This window comes from Carassius gibelio, chromosome B24 (assembly GCF_023724105.1).
Source record: "Carassius gibelio isolate Cgi1373 ecotype wild population from Czech Republic chromosome B24, carGib1.2-hapl.c, whole genome shotgun sequence".
Lineage (NCBI taxonomy): Eukaryota > Metazoa > Chordata > Actinopteri > Cypriniformes > Cyprinidae > Carassius > Carassius gibelio.
The window spans coordinates 890,476-906,241 of record NC_068419.1 but is presented as its reverse complement, the minus strand read 5'-3'; the positions used below and the strand labels follow the sequence as shown (position 1 = coordinate 906,241).

The following is a 15,766-nucleotide window of genomic DNA, read 5'->3' as shown; positions in this document are numbered from 1 at the left end:
GAGTTTGTCTCAGTAAGTTCATCGGTGCACTCAGACGTGTGCATCGAAGGGTTAACAGCTCCATCCTGGTTTGAAATAGCTCTCAAACATCTGAAATGCATTATGTAACAGTCAATGCTGTTTATGTAACGCTGCTAAAACACACCCTCGATCTCCCAGCATGCACTGCAGCTCGTGTTCAGCTGAATACAGCTTCTCAGTTCAGCTGGGGTTTCATGTTAGGTGCAGTGCATCATGGGTATGAGTGAGGTCACAGAGGCATCATCACAGTTTTGCTGTAAATACAGTCAGAGACTGATGTGTCCTCCAGCGCCACCCAGTGGCTCACATTCACCTCACATTACTACATTATATACACATCGCATTTAGGAAATGAAGCCTTATTTAGGACCATTAAGGTTTGAAAAAAAAATAGTAAATACATAATGACTTTAATAAAGGAAATCCTAGTACACTATCCTAAAAATATTCAAAATGATCTTTGACTATAACTTTTGTCCTTTTGAAATGAAAATAAGTGCAACGAATAGTATCTTGAGGTATAGAGTTTTAATAATATGTTTAATTCAGTGTTTTTTTTGTGTGTGTGTGTCATTGATATACTATTATAGTTTTTCTAATATTTTGAATTAGATTTTTTTACACAAGCATTATGTTTTCACTGCAATTTAAAAGTTTTAGTTTTTTTTTTTTTTTATATATATATATTTTATTTTATAATTTTTGTTTATTTAGATTTAGTTATTTTAGTATTTTAAGTTATCTAAAAAAATACGAATGCTGCAGTTAGCTGAAAACTTTTTTTGGTATGGTTTTTAGTTTTTAGCTGTAATAATACTGTTTTAATTGTCATCAAAATACTGTCATAATTCATGATCCTGAAAAACAGGCTTCCCTTTCTTCTTTAATTATATTAATATTTAACGTTTGCATTTAATAATATATATTAGTGTTTAATAATTGATTTTAAATACACCCTGGCCAAAAATCTTTTGACATATTTCTTGCGATTATGTACTTTGAGAAGTAGACAGGCAGATCTTCGCATAACTGAATCCTGACAGACACTGAGATCTGATGATATTTCATCTGTCTTGTGTAATATTCATATGATTCTGATCATTGAGTATTTCAGAATGAAAAGTCATATGAAGAATTCATAAAGTCATAATCATCCTTAAACTCGCTGTCACAGACATGAGAGTATATGCAGCAGATTATATTAAACTGAAAGTGTCCACTAGAGAGCGCCATCGCTCCACTTCTGTCTGATCAATATTGCTGAAGAATATGATTTCATGCTTCATGAATCAGATCAGCATCAGGTCTGTGTTAATGCCTTTGTGTCTATATGTAGGTCATAAACACGGAGGACCATTTCCAACACAGAATTAAAAATAATAAAAAAAGGTGATTGTGATTTGATTTGATTTTTTTATCTTACAATTCAGCAATTCAGCATTATTCAGGGATATGAACTCCCAGTCTAGAACTGAGTTTACATCTTGAAGTTATTATCTCATATATCTCACAGTAATGAGCTTATACCTTGCAATGATGAGTTATTATGACCAAACTGATCTGACTGAGAGAAGATTAGAGTGTCTCCATATATTACACACACTGACAGAATGGGTGTTTTCACTCAGAAATTACTACTACATTTCTCAAATAATTACAAAATAAAAGACTGAATTGGTGTTTTATTTACAACTTGGAATCATATTTCCAGTGTTATCATCAGTGATGTACTGTAGTTTCTTCATCAGCTTAATGTTGTCTGATCTCTTAATCACAGTAGAGCAGATGTTAGCATCAGTCTGACTGACAGCAGAGTGAGCCAATCGGGACGCGCTGAGGAGATGCGCATTAGCATAAGTGGGTGTGGTCACGTTTGCGTTCGGAGCTCCAGAGCTGCTGCTGAATATCTTCATCACGGGTCTGGTCTTCATCCTCATCCTCATCCTCATCTGCTCTGGATTACTGCATCAGGACGCGCTCAACGAGTCAAAGTGCAGAGAGCAGAGGTGAGAGAGAGAGAGAGAGAGAGAGAGAGAGAGAGGCTCAGGATCACAGCAGTGTGTTTGGTGTTTGTGTTTCTGATCGTTCGCGCTCGTTCACTTCATTCAGACAGTTCTCTTGTGAACGCGCGCTGCTGTAAAGCTCATTAATAACGCGTTAGTGCGTGAGTTATGTGTGTTTTATTCTCTACTGTATCAGACATTCTCTCTGTTCTGCAGACTGTGTGTGTGTGTGTGTGTGTGTGTATGTGTGTGTTAAAGTTATATATATCTGAAACTGAATGCATGTGAATATTGAATGACAGATTCCTTCCAGACAGGAATGTTGTGCGCGCTCCCGGCGCCACAGATGGCCTCCAGAACGCGCACAGCATTCCAGGCTGGAGCTCTCACACACACATACACACTCTGTCTCTCTCTCTCTCTCACACACACACACACACACACTCACACACAGTTTAAATCATATTTCTGTATTTCTCTGGCCTCTGAATCCCTTCTGATCCGTCTGACCGTGATGATGATGATGATGATGATGATGATGATGATGGACTCCTGGATGGACCTCAATCTGGTGAGTTTATGGATTTATTCTACATAGAGTCATGCACTGATTGTGTTTGCATCCAAATATAGAGATGAATTCTACAGAAATCTCAGTCTGTAAATCCCCGGATTAACCATGTAGGTTATCAGAACGTTGTGGGAACATTGTTTTGAAGTGTTTCTGAAACGTTGCGATTGAAATGCTTACAAAGTCTATTTGAGCTTACAAAAGCATTTCTTAAACTAATTTTATTCCACTCAAAATATAACATTATTTGAATGTTTATGAGTGATGTCCAGTTTTCTTATTGTGATTAGAACCTTTGAGTTAACTCACACACACATTAAAAGTTTCTCACACAGAATATAACAGTAGTTGAATGTTTGTTTTGAAAGAAAGTCTACGAACATTTCTTGTTCTGATTATACACATTATTTAAATGTAACAAAAACATTTCTTAGATCATTACACTAACGTTTCCACCCATGTAACACTTTTTGAATGTTTCTTTTTAATATTCTAAGAATGTTACAATGTGTTTTAGTTTTCTTGCCATTATTATAATGTTATACAAATGTTACACAAATGTTTCTTAAAGCGCTAAACTAACCTTTTCAGGCAAAATACGTTACAAAAACGTTTCCTAGAACGTTCCACTGTGTTTTCAGAGAATGCTGATCTCAGAACACTTTCTTTCAACATTACATCAAATATTACTAAAGTTATAAGAATTTTGCATAAAGATTACTTGGAGAATGTTCTGTCTTAACCTTTAGATAATGTTGAACATACGTTAAAGGAGGTTTCCTGTTAGCTGGGCCAGGCGTTCAGAAGAAATGTGGAGTAAACATCTGTGTGTCCTGATCTGAACCTGTTAATCTGCTGATCTGCTCTGGATTAAAGTCCACGAGCGCTTGAGAGATTACAGCACAATCCCCCGTCCCCCTCTCTCTCTCTCTCTCTCTCTCTCTCTCTCCATCCATCCATCCATCCATCCGTCCGTCTGTCTGTCGTCTCATGACTTCGTGTTTCTCTGGTCTTCCACTCCGGTGCCAGGAACACAAGCTCTGCACAGGGGCAGATGATCAGTATTGATCTCCTGTTATAACTCAGACCATCCAGAGCTCCATTATGCTGATGAATGGAAGCTTCTGAATGCCTTTATTTCATAAATTATACATGAATCTGAGTTTCGTCCAGCAGGAGTGACTGTGATTTCAGTGCTCATGAGTTTGCGTCTGTTCCTGATTCAGCACATAATATAAGAACGTGATTGAAGTCAGACTGAAATAACGAGCACTCATCATTGAGGTGCACTCATCATAAGTTTATCTATTACTGTTCCTACATAATTTGTAACAACAACAAAACAACTGTGGTAAAATATTTATTTAAGAGTCTTAGACCCTAAATATAGTTTGTAATGATTAGGATTTATTTACAGTTAAGAGGTTAAAGGTTTAGTCTTTATTTTTTATTTTTTATGTTCTGTTCACAAAAAATGTTTTAATTTTTTAATTTTTTTGAGTATTTTCAGTGCAAGTAATAATAGGTAAAAATTTGAAATGTTAAATTAGCACCTCCAAAGTGAAAGTGTTTTAACATTATTATATATATATATATATATATATATATATATATATATATATATATATATATATATATATATATATATATATATATATATATTAGTTTTTAGTTTGTTGCATTTTTTATTTATTTATTTATTTAATGTTTTTTTCCTATTTACATTTCTGTTTTAATTTGAGCAATTGTAATACTTCAACTCAGAATCAATTAGAAATGTTGCCTTGGCACCTGAAAAAAACAAACAAAATTAAAAACTTTTTTGTTAAATATATTTTAATGTTTTTTTATGATTTTCTTTTAGATTTTTTCTTAGTTTTTTATCTTTGGTATAATTTGAACAAGTTTGTTGTGTTTTAGCTCTTTGTGTTAATTTATATTTTATTCGTTTTTATTTACTTTTAAATTTGATCAATTTTACTACTTAAACTATACAAAACAAGAATGTTGACTTGGTGACAAAATATTTTGGTTTTAATATATTAAAGTTTTGTAAGACCTGCACGTGTCTGACTGCTCTCATGGTCTCGCTGGTGTTTAGCGGCTCGGTTGTGAGTGTTCAATTACAGTCAGAGCCGTGAAGAGTGTGTGTGTGTGTGTGTGTGTGTCATCACACATCACACTCAGTGAGGAGGCTCTCATTAATAACACACTGAACATGAAGAGAAGCTCTTTAAATAACATAAATAATCTTACGAGCAGCAAGATTGATACCTGTCACAAAAAGACTAATGAGTCATCAAATCAGTGATGCACCCACACACACACACACACACACACTCTCTCACACACACATGCACACGCACACACACTCTCTCTCACACACACACACACACACACACACACTCTCTCACACACACATGCACACGCACACACACTCTCTCACACACACACACACACTCACACACACACACACACACACATACACTCTCTCTCTCTCTCTCTCTCACACACACACACTCTCTCTCTCTCTCTCTCTCTCTCTCTCACACACACACACACACACATTCTCTCTCTCTCTCTCTCTCCAGACAGACGAGTGTTAACACACTTGAGTTGAGGTCAGCTGTCAGTCACTCATCACTCTGCTTGGCTCCGGTTCAGAGCTTCAGCTTCATTAATACATATTTATACACTAATTATCTCCAGAAAACCAGAGCGTGATTGTGGTGTGTGAGAGGAAACTCATTTGCTGCTCGGCTGCTCTCTGGAGCGTCTCAAACTCAAGAGCTTCTGAAACAGCTAACACACACAGACAGAAGGAAGACAAAAGAGCCGGCTGCGTTTAACTGAAGAGAAAATCAATTTAATGAGCATCTTCTCCAGAACCACTGCATTAAAGACTTCACAATACTGGAGAGTGCTGTAACGGTCAGTGTTTAAAGTGTTTATAGTTTTGTGGAAACCGTGATGCTTTTTGTTTTTCAGGATTCACAGATGAACAGAAAGTTCAAAAGAACAGCATTTATAGAAATATTTTATAAGATTAGAAATGTTTTTGATCAATTGAATGCGTCCCGGATTAATAAAAGTGTTAATTTCTTTCAAAAGAAATATCTGAGCTTCTGGTCGTTAAGTGTTGGCTGATATAACGAGCGGTTAGTGAGAGAGAGCCCAGTGTACTACAGAAGAGTGTGAGCGAGAGACACAGACTGACAGAGAGAGAGAGAGAGAGAGAGAGATTCATACCCTCCACTAATGCACATTGAGAAACGAGTCAGATCTCCACAGAGACACACTTCCTCATCCGCGGCTCTAACTATCAGCACATTACAAACACATTTGATCCCTAATCTGAAACACTGACCTGACTTCAAAGAGTTAAACAAGACAACACTACTTCAATATTTATAAGGTGAAAAACAAGATTGTATTTCCATGTGTTATATTATTTCAGTGCTCTAATTTTCTTCTGCTCTGTTTGATGGTGAAGTGTGTATCATGTGTATCATCATCATCATCATCATCAAAAGTAGAAAAAATCTGTGTGTGTGTGTGTGTGTGTGTGTGTGATAATCTCAGCGAGCTATAGATATTAGTGATGAGTCAGCGTGTTAGTTTAACCCCGTGTGTGCTGCACTGCTCTGATCACAGACACACACACACACACACACACACCGACCGGTGCTAGAGACCAGAGCAGAGCACACGGTGAGTTTCTTTCTCTCTCTCTCTCTCTCTCTCTCTCTCACACACACACACACACACACACACACACACACACACACACACACACACACACACACCTTATTCAGGCTTTAGTGCATCTGCATGTAGTATTTGTGCGTGTGTGTGTGTGTGTGTGTGTGTGTGAAGCGCAGTACAGGAGTGTGTGTGCAGTCAGTCTGTCTCCGTGCACCGGGAGCAGCAGCAGCATCAGAGCCGGTAATCAGTTGTTATTCAGCTTCAGTTTGTGTGTTCGGAAGCAATGACAGGAAAGTGCGCGTGTGTGTGTGTGTGTGTGTCAGCAACAGCTGCTATGGAAGCAGAACAGTTGTAGTTGCATGTAATTTTATTGACAGTCATCCTGACACACACGGGCGCGCGCAGTGTCGCGTTCACGAACCCATCAGAACTGTCACACTGTCTTTATGGTTGTATGTTTTATTAATGCGGCAGTGTGTGATTCGTGGCGCTTCTGAAGTTCGTCGGTAACGGTGCCGGTTCCGTTTTTGTGCTTCTGCAATGCGGTGGGTGTGGCCTGCGCGTGCACGCGGACTGCCTGCGTGACGTCACCGGCCGTGTTGAGGCGAGAGGAGAAATAACAGAAATTGTCGATCTTTCTTGAGAATTGGCATGAGAAAGCTGTTCATTAATTTTGTGATATACTAGATCCACAAGGGAATATTTATTCTGACTGTGATTTCATGTTTAAATACAATTCCCAGTTTTTTTCTTACAATTGTTAAAGCTAAATGGTCTTGTTCTCTTGTTCTATCGTTTGAAGTCATTATAAAAGGGAGAGTTTTCTGGTTGATGGCTGGGTTGGAGGGGGTGGGTGGGGTTCTTTAAAAGATAAGATTAACTGGAAAGAGCATTGCTCTTACCTTATAAATGTTGTGTTCCCAACAAAGTAGAATAAATACATTTAAAGATTTTGCATAATATATGAGATTACATCCAAATTTGGTAATGCTCATTTGTATTGTGATTTCTTTAATTTCAGGATTGAGTCTATTGATCATCCTTTTTTCAAATGCACCCTTGTTAAAAATTTGGTCTGGTGTGTCAAAATTATTTTCTTCAAAATCCAATGTATACATTGATTTAACTATGTGTGATATATTTTGTCTTTTTTTTTCTCTCATTGTCAGCATAACATAGAGTATTTATGAAATGTATTTCTTTAATTGGGAAAATATTATATTCATAAATGTAAACATTTCCAAAATGACATTATTTTCTTTGTGACTTTAACTACCTCTAAAAAAACATATTTTTTATTTGTCTTCCTAAATTCATTATGTCGTCCAGTGTTGTCTTTAATTGTTGAAGTTAATTGTTCATACTTGCAATAAAAAAAGAAATCAATAGAATATATCTTTCTATATATAAACTTGCATATTTTGGCAAGAGAAGTGCTGATTAATATTCATGTTTGATGTTCATGAATACTTTATTGATATGCAGGGTGTGAAAATGGCATGAAAGCAGCTCCACTGTAAACACAACAGATTACTGCAGTACATTTGACAAGAAACTCATACTACTCCAGTTTTTCTGCTCGAGTTCAATGTTTTTTGTACTAGTGTAAATTTCTTTCTGCACCAGTTTTAATGAGACGTCTCCTCTGGTTATTAATAGTGATGCAAGGCAGTGCAGGTCTTGAGGACACTGTATAGTCTCTGTTGTCCAGCTGATATTAATGTGTTGAAATGCTTCAGGAACATCTCACGTATGCAGAAATGCTGCTTATGGAGCTCTATGAGCACGTGTGTGACGTGATTCCTGACGCTGCAGAAATGAAGGTCATGTGATTAACATTAGCACTCTGAGATGTGCAGTATGACTTTATGAATCTCTTGACCTTTAGCTGTTCTCCTCTCCATAAACATGGAAGCATAAATCTGCTTTGATTTGTTTAGCTGATGATCAGTTGGATGTGGGTCAGAGGTTTGATGTGTTTCAGCACCATGGACAGCAGCAGCTTCACTGTGACTCACTGATTCTGATTCTGATCCTGATCCTGATTCTGATCCTGATCCTGATCCTGATCCTGATTCTGATTCTGATCCTGATTCTGATCCTGATTCTGATTCTGATCCTCATTCTGATTCTGATTCTGATCCTGATCCTGATTCTGATCCTGATTCTGATTCTGATCCTCATTCTGATTCTGATCCTGATCCTGATTCTGATTCTGATTCTGATCCTGATCCTGATCCTGATCCTGATTCTGATTCTGATCCTCATTCTGATTCTGATCCTGATCCTGATTCTGATTCTGATTCTGATTCTGATTCCGATCCTGATCCTGATTCTTATCCTGATTCTGATCCTGGTTCTGGTTCTGATTCTGATCCTGATCCTGATCCTGATTCTGATCCTGGTTCTGATTCTGATTCTTATCCTGATTCTGATCCTGATCCTGATTCTGATTCTGATTCTGATTCTGATCCTGATCCTGATCCTGATCCTGATTCTGATCCTGGTTCTGGTTCTGATTCTGATCCTGATCCTGATCCTGATCCTGATTCTGATCCTGGTTCTGATTCTGATTCTTATCCTGATTCTGATCCTGGTTCTGATTCTGATTCTTATCCTGATCCTGATCCTGATTCTTATCCTGATTCTGATCCTGGTTCTGGTTCTGATTCTGATCCTGATCTTGATTCTGATCCTGGTTCTGATTCTGATTCTTATCCTGATTCTGATCCTGATCCTGATCTTGATTCTGATTCTGATCCTGATCCTGATCCTGATTCTGATTCTGATTCTGATCCTGATCCTGATCCTGGTTCTGATCCTGATCCTGATCCTGATTCTGATTCTGATCCTGATCCTGATCCTGATCCTGATCTTGATTCTGATTCTGATCCTGATCCTGATCCTGATTCTGATTCTGATTCTGATCCTGATCCTGATCCTGATCCTGGTTCTGATCCTGATCCTGATCCTGATTCTGATCCTGATCCTGATCCTGGTTCTGATCCTGATCCTGATCCTGATCCTGATTCTGATCCTGATCTTGATCCTGCTTCTGATTCTGATCCTGGTTCTGATCCTGATCCTGATCCTGATCCTGATTCTGATCCTGATCCTGATCCTGATCCTGCTTCTGATTCTGATCCTGATCCTGATCCTGATTCTGATCCTGATTCGCTCGAACCGTTCATCATCACAGTCATGCACTGACACTGTTCGAGTGTTTATCTGGCCTTTATCAGCATCTCGTGAGATCAGACTGAAGCACTGCTTCTATTTCTGACTTTAATTCGCTCAGGGATTGAAAGCTGGCCTAGATTATATGATTGTTCTTGCTGCGCTCGTTCACTCTGTTATTGTTCATTTCTTAATGCTTTGTACTGAGAAACATCTGTGAGAGCAAAAGGCCATTATATGGTATATTATGGTGAATTATGTCACATACTGCACCTCAAAATAATCAATTACATTTGTCATAAGGAAAATTGATCCTGTTTTCATTACTTTTATTACAACTACATTACTTTGATTGTAAAAAAGGACAAATCTTATACTCATTACTGTAATGCATCTAGACATTTTATGTACTTTAGATTATTACATTGTTATTCTCAGTGATCATTCACATTATTATTATGGAAGTCCATTTCCACCACAGAATAACAAATAAGAAAGGTCATTTTGACTTTTTATTTCACAGTTTTACTTTTTGCAAGATATAAACTCCACAAGAGTCATAATTAGTTGCAATTACCTTTTTTCTTTTTTTCATTCCATGACAGAAAAAACAACATTGTGAGAAAGTCAGGTTTGTGAGCTAAATGTTACAACTACCTTTCATTTATTTATGTATTTATTTATTTGTTTATTATTACATGGCAGAAACGATTTCTTGTGTGTGATTGGCTCTTTGTATTCTGCTGCTTTAGCTCTGGATCAGAGAGGAATGAGAGTTCAGTGTGTGTGTGTGTGTGTGTGTGTGTGTGTGTGTGTGTGTGTGTGTGTGTGTGTGTGATCATAAGTGGATGTTCGTCGCTCTCAGCTGTGTACTGATGTGCAGGAAGCTCTTAATGTCACACGGCTGTATCAGAGCAGCTGATTGGCTGAGAGCCGTCGGCGTGTCCTCTGCAGAGAAACAAAGACACAGAGCTGAACGTCTCAAGGACTCACAGACCAGACCTAAACCAGATCCTCAGACCAGAAACCACACAAAACTACAGTGTTCTTCTACAGTCATCAGGATGTGTCATATGTACCATGGGTTACTATGTTTTGTAGTAATACTACACAGATATACAACATATTGTGTTTTTAATGCATTTCTGTGCAGGTTTCACTGTGTAATGTTGTAATAGGTTAGGGTGTGTGTGAGTGTGTGTGTGTGTGTGTGTGAGAGAAGGAGAGAGAGGTTAAGGGGGAGAGCAGGCAGTGTATAAAACCACAAACCACTATGAGGCAAGTGAGGTAGGACTCAAAATGTTTCTAAACTTTAAAAGATGGTTTTTAATTATATTTTTAAGGGGGGACAGTCCTCAAATGGGGGGGGGGGGGGCTGACATGATTTACTTACACAGTCACACACACACACACACAAACACACACATACACACACACACACACACTACTCACACACACATACAAACACACACACACACACTTACACAGTCACACACACACACACACACACACAAACAAACACACACACACACACACACACACACTAGAGTCCCTCAGCAGCAGACTCTATATTTGTCCTCCTCTACAGAAATGAAAGAGGCATTCTAATAAAGGACAGGAAACGCAGTGGCTGGCTTCCTGTTAGCTCTGTTTGATGTGATGAAGAGCTTTCATCTTCCTCATCTGATGGGATTCTTTCACTCTCTCTCGTTTGATCTCTCTCTGGATCTGGATCAAGACCCGTTCATATGATGCAGATGTGTTTGTTGAGCAGTTTCTTGTGTATTTTTAGCAAAGTGACTAGCAATGAAAACTAGCCTTCAGGCTAATCTGGGTGCATTTTCATTTATGAATGTTGATTAATGTACACTGTCCCTTTTTGTGAAATAAATAAATGAAAGCTCAACTTCTTCTCCATCTCTCATGTCATTCAAAACGTGCAGAAGCAGAGTCCTGCATCTGATCTGATCGGGATTCTGTTTGTTTTACTCTCACATTCATATTTACACAAAGTATAGTTCATAGTTTGACCCTCAAGGTCAAAGGTCAGCTGGAGAAGGAATGGTTCAGCTGTCGTTTGTTTGTTTGTTGTGATTCTGTCATTCTTTGCCTATAAGCCATTAGTGTTGCAGGTTTTCACGTGTGTTTGTTTCTGCTCTGATCACAGTTTGATTTGAAATGACGACAGAACCAGAGAGCCAATCAGAGCAGCAGGGGGCCAGTGCGGCTCCGCCCCATTCAGCCCCGCCCCTCGATAACCAGCTCCCTCCAGCCGCCGCCCACAGCACACCTGTGAGGAAAGAGCAGGTACAGAGAGAGATTTACAGACAGTTGTATCTCAGTCGAATATTGTCCTCCTAACAAAGAGATTATCAGTGATTGTGTGTGTGTGTGTGTGTGTGTCAGGGCGCTGGAGCTGAGGACGACGGCACGTCACACTGGTCCTCCTCCAGTAAACTGACCCGATCTCCAGTCAAAATCAGCCGGAAACCCAGGAACATGCAGGTGAAGGTGGCTCTTCTGGACGGCTCTGACTACACCTGTGTGGTGGAGGTGAGTCTGCTCCATCTTACAGCACCTGCACCAGACACACCTTCTCCTGAACCTGAGTGAGTCTCTCTGATATTGACTCTCTGTTGCATCACATGGAGGGTTGTTCACTTTCTGTCTGAAAAGAAATGCCTTTCTTAATTTCTCTTTAAGGCGAGTCAGTACAGCCAAAACATACTTTCATGTATTTCAGACTAGTGGAAAGAAAACATCCAAAACACACATTTAAGTGTTTATTTTATTGTTTATCCATTCGCATCTGTAAATTATTATTTTTCTTTTATATACAGCAAGCTTTACAGTTTTATTCCTCTCTATATTCTGAATATGTATTAATGTTTTTTCATATTCACACTGATTTATAAACATTTAACTCCTAAAAACATGGTGAAATTGTGTTTTTTTTTTTGTTTGTTTTCCGATTTATGAGTGATAAAAAGAGAAATCCAGAAAAAATCCCCTCTGGAAAAACCTTCAGCAAAACCAGACCAGATTCTGATCTTGACTTTATCCCATCTTCAGATTTCTGTGCTGGAAATATATGTCCATTAGTGCATATTTAATTAGAGAATCCAGACGACTGCCAACAGATTTAGAAACAGAAAAAGGCTGGAGTCTTCATGAAACCCGTCTGTGTTGTGTGTTGATGGGTGTTTATTCTGCAGTCAGAGTGCATCATGGGAATGGTCTCGAGAGCGTCTGTCATTAGAGAGATGAGAGCACACAGATGGAGTTTAATCTTAGCTTCTACCAGAAAACAGCAGCAGCTCCAGTTACACCAGATTTGAAGAGAACAAACGGCTCATCAGTTCTTCCATCTTTAACGGCTTCAGAACAAATAAACCTGAATGTTCATCTCATCTCAGATTGTGTACAGCTGTTTATGATGTTGAGTTTGTGTCTTTCTGCAGAAGCGTGATAAAGGTCAGGTTCTGTTCGACAAAGTCTGCGAGCATCTCAATCTTCTGGAGAAAGATTACTTTGGTGTCACATTCCGTGATGTGGAGAATCAGAAGGTACAGTTCGGTTCATTTAGATCCAGTGAACACTGATTCAGTGAGTCGTGACTCATCTGAACGCTTCGTTTCAGAACTGGCTGGATCCTGCCAAAGACATGAAGAAGCAGATCAGAGGTGAGACGCTCTGGGAATAAACATCTGTCCGATCCGCGTGTTCTCCATCCGAGCGACTGACTGTGTTTGGGATTGTTTTGTGTTTCAGGCGTCGCCTGGAATTTCTCCTTCAGCGTGAAGTTTTATCCTCCTGAGCCGGCGCTGCTTTCTGAAGACATCACCAGGTCAGACTCCATCCCTCGCACACAAACATCTCCATCCAGGACACATCTGAATGCTTTTATTAAAAAAAGAAAAATGTGAAAAATATATCGGGAAAATATATAGCTAATATAAATATATTTGCATTTTGAATATATTTTAGTCTTTTAAAATTCAAATGTGTTTATTTATTTGTATAATTCTTTAAACTATACTTTTAAGTGAGAATAAAAATGTTCTTCTGGTTAATTGAACTGAAGTGTGTGTGTGTGTGTGTGTGTGTTTCAGATATTACCTGTGTTTACAGCTGCGGGATGATATCGTCTCGGGACGTTTGCCGTGTTCGTTCGCCACACACACGGTTCTGGGATCGTATACGGTTCAGTCGGAGCTGGGCGATTATGACCCAGACGAGTACAGCTCCGACTACGTCAGCGAGTTTCGTTTCGCGCCTCATCAGACCAAAGAGATGGAGGAGAAAATCATGGACCTGCACAAGAACTACAAGTGAAGCTCCTCCTGTGGTTTCACTCTGATTCAGTGGTCAGCTTTAGGAAGTTTCATGTGAATGATTTCCTGATGCGGTGTGTGTTTGTTTCTCAGAGGAATGACGCCGGCCGAAGCTGAAATGCATTTTCTGGAGAATGTGAAGAAACTGTCTATGTATGGAGTCGACCTTCATCATGCAAAGGTACACGTGAAACACACACACACACACACACACATACACACTGCATGAGCGTTTCATTATGTGTCGTAATGGAGCTCAGTTGACGGCATGATGATCATGATTGAGTCTAATCACAGAAACACGTGTGTTCGGACACAGCCGTCTGCACACGGAGAGGCTTAAAGGAACAGTTCACCCACAAATGAACATTTGCTGAAAATGTGTTCACCCTCAGTTCATCTGAGATCAGGATGAGTTTGTGTCTTCATCAGGTTTGTAGAAATGTAGCACTTCATCAGTGTCTCATCAATGGATGCTCTGCAGTGAATGGGTGCCGTCAGAATGAGAGTCTGATAAAAACATCACAATAATCCACAGCACTCCAGTCCATCAGTGAACATCTGGAGAAGACAAAACCTGAAACACATCCAGCATTAAGATGATTTTAACTCAAACACATAGAGTCTATAATCCAGAATAACACTTCCTCCAGTGAAAAAGTGTTCTGGTCTGAATCAGGAGAGAAATCTGCACAGATCCAGCAGCGATTAAACAGATCTAAACTAATCTGTGAGAGACAACAGCAGATGATGAAGTTTATCAATGGAGGAAGTGTTATTATGATTATAGACTCTATGTGTTTGACTCTCATTCTGACGGCACCCATTCACTGCAGAGCATCCATTGATGAGACACTGATGCAGTGCTGCATTTCTCTAAACCTGATGAAGACACACACTCATGAACTGAGCACATTTTCAGCTGATTTCAATTTTTTGTTGAACTATTCCTTTAATATTTCTGATATATAAGTCTTTTCTATTCTTTAAGTGACTGAGTAATAATGTCTTGCATGTAAATGTGTGTCTGTATTCTCACACACACAGACCTGACGCCTTTCAAACCCTCTCACTGACCAGTGACACATTAATAATCAGTGTTCAGTGTTATTCGTTGTCATTGTTTCTGGTCGATCTGTCAGATGTTCAGCTCACTGTCAGAATGAATCTGATTCTGCTTCGGGCCGGTCGTACTGGGCCTCAATCGAGATCGAGACAAACACACACATGACAGAGCGTTTGGATGGGTTTTTACAGCAAAGATGTGACCAAATAGTCAATATAGTAGGAAGGAAGTCTAGGAATTCAAGAATCATTTCTGAATATTGGCAGAACGTGTCACTTTTTTAAATCTTCAGTAGTTTATAATCAATTTATTTTGGTAACACTTTACAAAAAGCTCTCATTAGTTCATGCATTAACTGATATTATCTAACAATGTGCAGTAGATTTGTTACAGTATGTTTGTTTACATTAGCTGATTCATATTAGCCGAGGTTAAGTAAATAATAAAATACTTAACTTGAACTAAGATTAATGAATGCTTTAGAAGATTCATCTTAAAGTTGCATCTTATGTTGATCTTATAATATGTCTGTTGTTATACTATTGCTGGTTTAACTGGATTCTGTGAATGTGGCCGCAGTCGTGAAGCTCTTCTGCCAATATTCACACACAGATGATGTTTCATATCATCTATCATCTCATGTAGTGGTTAATCAGAATAACAGCAGACACAGCTGAAGCATGAACGTGTGCGTGACGTTCGGTTAGATCAGCCGCTCTTCTCTTCTTCCCCTCTTACTGATGATCTAGTTGATAGGACGATTCTTTCACTGCTTTTCTCCAGCTAAAGCAGAGGTAAGATGCATTCGTGTATATATGTATATATGTGTGTTTGTGTGTTTTCTATGTGTGTCTTTGTGCATGACCATGAACTGAAGTCATTGTCTGAG

At 38.8% G+C, this 15,766-nt stretch overlaps 1 protein-coding gene across 13 annotated transcripts in view; it reads left to right on the top strand.

Moving 5' to 3' along the window:
- The first annotated feature begins 1,884 nt into the window (after positions 1-1,884).
- epb41l3a (erythrocyte membrane protein band 4.1-like 3a) overlaps positions 1,885-15,766 on the top strand; it is a 36,577-nt gene continuing 22,695 nt past the window's right edge. For 8 of the 13 annotated variants that reach the window (XM_052595602.1, XM_052595597.1, XM_052595601.1 and 5 more), the window contains exons 1-7: positions 11,866-12,030; positions 12,939-13,043; positions 13,118-13,160; positions 13,249-13,324; positions 13,590-13,808; positions 13,905-13,992; positions 15,627-15,671. In XM_052595602.1, coding sequence (XP_052451562.1) covers positions 11,977-12,030; positions 12,939-13,043; positions 13,118-13,160; positions 13,249-13,324; positions 13,590-13,808; positions 13,905-13,992; positions 15,627-15,671 — 630 coding nt within the window. In that variant the 5' untranslated portion in view covers positions 11,866-11,976. Of the gene's footprint in view, positions 2,028-2,451; positions 2,596-11,644; positions 11,785-11,865; positions 12,031-12,938; positions 13,044-13,117; positions 13,161-13,248; positions 13,325-13,589; positions 13,809-13,904; positions 13,993-15,626; positions 15,672-15,766 lie in introns of those variants that run through there. The other 5 variants (XM_052595604.1, XM_052595603.1, XM_052595605.1 and 2 more) reach the window with 4 other exon arrangements.